The sequence below is a fragment of the Glycine soja genome, chromosome 16, assembly GCF_004193775.1.
Source record: "Glycine soja cultivar W05 chromosome 16, ASM419377v2, whole genome shotgun sequence".
NCBI lineage: Eukaryota > Viridiplantae > Streptophyta > Magnoliopsida > Fabales > Fabaceae > Glycine > Glycine soja.
Window position 1 is genome coordinate 28,115,090 of NC_041017.1, and position 4,581 is coordinate 28,119,670.

At 37.2% G+C, this 4,581-nt stretch overlaps 1 protein-coding gene across 1 annotated transcript; it reads left to right on the plus strand.

Moving 5' to 3' along the window:
* The first annotated feature begins 1,045 nt into the window (after window positions 1–1,045).
* LOC114389927 lies at window positions 1,046–1,714 on the plus strand. Its single transcript, XM_028350627.1, has one exon. It carries the CDS (start codon window positions 1,046–1,048, stop codon window positions 1,712–1,714), a length of 669 nt encoding a protein of 222 aa, XP_028206428.1.
* The last annotated feature ends 2,867 nt before the right edge of the window (window positions 1,715–4,581 follow it).

The following is a 4,581-nucleotide window of genomic DNA, read 5'->3' on the forward strand; positions in this document are numbered from 1 at the left end:
TGTAAAATAACATAACAATTGTCTCAAATACAAGAAAAAAAAAATACTCCTACGCCATCATTAGCCGTTTTTACTTATTGTTGTCTTTAAAAAAAATGTTGCCCATTTCTTTCGAATTGTGGTGATGATGTCGATGTCCAACGGTGTGTCATTAGCAAACCACTGCAAGTATTCATAATTGTAAGTTAGTACTGCAAATTTAAAAATTTAGTTCCAATTGCACTGAAGTTTATGCATACCATGGACCAGTCACTCTTTATGTCGCTGGTTATTTATAAATTCCTCAGCAGATCGCTTGAAAAAGAAGTGGTTAGGAGTGATTGCTGCAGCAAGTTGGAGGACTAAGGTAACAAAGAAACTCCAAATTCAATACAAGGTAACCATCTCAGCATGTGGCTCTCTCAACACTCGTCCTTTAATGATTTCTACTGGACTAGTATGCTACGAAGACATAATTTGCACCAACAAAATAATTAACTAGAAAGTAAAAGTTTCCAGTGCAAACCTCCTATCATTTATGCTAAAACACAGTGCATGATCCCATCTTCGCCATCAGTCCGTGACAACTAAGAATCCAACGAGCCTGAAGGTGTTTTGGGCCCTAAGGTTATGGGCCGATCTGAATCTGTCACAAAGGTCTATGTTAGAAGAAAAGTGGTGCTGGCTAGTAGGGGACAGGCCCAATATCCTAAGAGTCCAACTATGAACTCAGTTACGGGCTTACAATCTGTTTGCATACCTTCAGATCAAGAAGAGGAACTGGAAAGGCAATATGCCCTGGTAAAAGACCTGGGATTGACCCATGTGGGTGTTGCTTCGAAGGTCCAGCAGTTCATGAAGGACATGGACACCAGAGATAACAAAATGGCAGTTGAGATGGGCATTAAAAAGCAGTAGTTATGATCATCCTTTCTTATAATTCAAGAGGTTTGGGGATAAAGTAAATTTCTGGAAAGACAAATGGCTAGGGGAGGATTATACTCTCCAATAGAAATACAATCAGGTCTTTCTCATCAATGAACAGCAAGCTGATCTCATTTCAATGATGGGGAATTTTGACCAGGACAGGTGGAGGTGGAACTTCAAGTGGCGAAGGAATCTGCTTGATTATGAGAGTGATCAAGCTGTGAATTTTATGGAGGAGATCAATTCCATACACATTCAGAGATATGTTAAAGATGTCATGTTATGGAAAGCTGACCCTAGTGGGGTGTATACCACTAAGTCTGCTTATAAATTACTGATAACACCTTCTACACCAGCCTCGGATAGGAGAACATCACAATTACTATGGCATATGAAAATTCCTCCAAAAGATGCAGTTTTCACTTGGAAGCTTTTAAGAGACAGACTCCCCACTAGAGCTAATCTCTCAAGGAGAGGGGTGATCATTCAGGATATTGCTTGTCCTTTATGTGGTGATGAACAAGAGGAGGTGGGGCATCTATTTTTCAATTGCAAGAAGACAGTAGGGCTATGGTGGGAGTCCATGAGCTGGATTCAGGCTATGGGACCTCTCCCAGCTTCTCCAGTGGACCATTTTCTTCAGTTTTGTGATGGTTTTGGAGCAGAGAAAAATCATAGTACTTGCTGTGGATGGTGGGTTGCTTTGACAAGTACTATATGGAAGCATAGGAACTTCCTCATTTTCCAGGACAAACCTTTCGAGCCACAGAAGGTCATGGAAGATGCTATGTTCTCAATTTGGTCTTAGTTAAAGGCTAGACAAAAAGGCTACAACATCAGTTTTAACCATTGGTCTTCCAACATCTCGGAATCCTCTGGTTAACCTGTATGGGATAACCTTTTTAGTTGGGATAGCTTGGGCTTTTTGGAGGGCAGCACCACTGGTGCCTTGTATTTCCTATATCCAGTACCACTTGTACTGTTTTTGCATATATTAATATATATCTATTTTTGCCTTCCAAAAAAAAACTAAGAATATAGTCAGATTTCAACTCATGTAAGCAGACAAGAAGAGACCTATCTTTAAATAGGCCAATGGACCTCTAAACAACCTAAGTTAGGCATATGAGCCAATAGGCTAAAGCATGTAAATAGGTCAGTAGTGCATGAAACACTTTTGAAAAACATGTGGACCTGTTAACAGTGGCAATAATCCAAAAAGCTTAAAATACAAATGAAAAGGGAGTCAAATGTAAAGGCAACAAAAGTGACATTTACAGCCAGGAAAATATGAATGATAATACTTGATAAAAGGGACTGTCTATGTTTTGATAACCATAGGAAAATAAGAATGATAGCACTTGATTGATCCAAGAAAACCTAAAAACAAAATGTTGTACTGAAGTGGAGAAGTTGTGATGATGTTTATGTAGAACAACAGAAAGGCAGATAAAGGTAGAGCTATGCTACAAGCCTAGAACAACAGATGAACAGAAATGGAACCAGAGGAATATTTCTATGGCTGGTAGAATCACTCTTATTAATGCTGTTCTAACAGCATTACCTCTGTTTTTTATGTCCTTTTTCAGGGTCCCCTCAGCTGTTATTAATAGGATCTATGCCATTCAAAGGCAACTCTGGATGATCAAGGTCAGTTCGAGGGGTTCCAGCAACTCTGGAAGCTAAAAATTCCTCCTAGGGCCCTTTCTTTCGCCTGGAGGTTGCTTTGGGATAGACTTCCTACCAAGGATAACCTGGTCAAGAGACAAATTCAGGTTGAAAATGATCTTTGCCCTTTCTGCCACAGTCAACCTGAAACTGCACCTCACCTTTTTTTCAAATGTGATAAGATTATGCCTATATGGTGGGAATTCTTCTCTTGGGTCAAGGAAGACAAGGTTATCCACTGCAGGCCATTGGATAATTTCCTCCAACACTATTCTGCAGCAGCTTCAAAGGCTTCTAACAAAAGATGGAAAATGTGGTGGGTAGCAGCTACAAACTCAATTTGGAGACTCAGGAACGACATGATATTTCATAACCTATCCTTTGACATCTCTAAGTTGACAGATAGCATCTTATTCCTTTTATGGACTTGGCTGAGGGGTTTGGAAAAAGATTTCAAGACTCCTTTCCATTGCTGGTCTTCAGGAATGTCTATAGCTTTTAGCTAGTGTGACACCTAGTAGGGTGCTGTTTTTGTAGGGTGGTTTTTCTTTCCTGTTTTACAGGTCTACTATGTATCTTGTAGTACCTCTGGTACTTTTTTAATCAATATATATATATTTTCTTTCCAAAAAAAAATTATATCAATCAAGAGTAAATTACACTAATTGTCACTGAAATTCCCCCTGATATCCCTGTTTTTTCTACTCCTACACTAACCCTATTAATTGTTTGCAAAACATGACACTAATATCCTTGTACATTACACTATACCATTAATTGATTGAAAATCATTACACCATGTACCCCTGTAAGAAAGCAGCTGTAAACGTTAAAAAAGCAAGGGTTTTGTGCAATATCAAAAACTTTTAAGGGGAGTTAGTGCAATTTAATCTTATATAAAATGTAAACAATTTTAATTCAAAACAAAAGACGCGTGATTTCACAGACAAATTGTTCAAATGAATCAGAACGCCTTGCCACTTTCCTGGCTTGAACTCTTTTAAGTCAATTTATGAGAACACACTTATTGATTGTGCAGGTATTGTTATTTTAGTATTTAGAAACTTAATGAGAGAAATGACACTCAACAGTTACAAAGTAGGAAACATATCATAACAGGGGAGTCCATGTCCACCTCAAATGCAATAAACAATGAAACTATAACTGATAGAACGAACGCAGGCAGAAGGTACCTTAGATTGAACAACACACGATGGTGGCCTCTGTGTTCTGCTGGCAGGAACGACGACGTGCGATTAAATTAGGGGTCTTTGGTCTGGTCATTTGACAGATAGTATAGATTAGGGTTTATAGTTTTTAAAATGTTAATATATATATATATATATATATATATATAACTATTAATTTAATCAAGGGACAAAATTAAGGTTTAAGGATGAGAACCTGCAGAAAATCACGGTGCTGCGTGTGACTTAGCGAGTTAGGGTGTTGCAACTGGAGGATATTAATCAAGATTGAGGACCAGAGAGAGCTCAGAGCTGTTCCAATGTTGTTGAAGACAAGATGTTTAGAAATTTTTTTGTTTTAATTTAGATCATTAAAATTCAAAAAGGGGTAAAAAATAATAGAATAAACATTGTGGCAAATTATAGCCGCCAATAAATGCTAAGAACAAATAAACCACAACTGTATGCTTTGTGACGTTTATAGCCAATGTATTTTAATTTTTAAACCGCGGCAATGTATATATTGTGTTGGGATAAAACACAACAATCCATTTTATTCCACAAAATTATGGCCATACCATAAAAAAAATAGAAACAACTATTTATCACTTTATCTTTATCATGAAAATTTAATTAATTTTTTTCACCATCAATCTAATCCAAACACACTAGTAAGTTGAATTCCATTAAATAAGAAGAGATTGAATTCACATATTTAGTTACAACAGTACTATTGTATATTTCAAGGTGTGTGTGTGTGTGTGTGTCTGTGTGTGTAAAATAGGTTATTAACTAGTTGTTATAGTTACAACAGTACTAT

Excerpts from the sequence above, each read along its gene's own strand:
- LOC114389927 (XM_028350627.1), top strand. The coding sequence starts at position 1,046 with ATGGGGAATTTTGACCAGGACAGGTGGAGGTGGAACTTCAAGTGGCGA.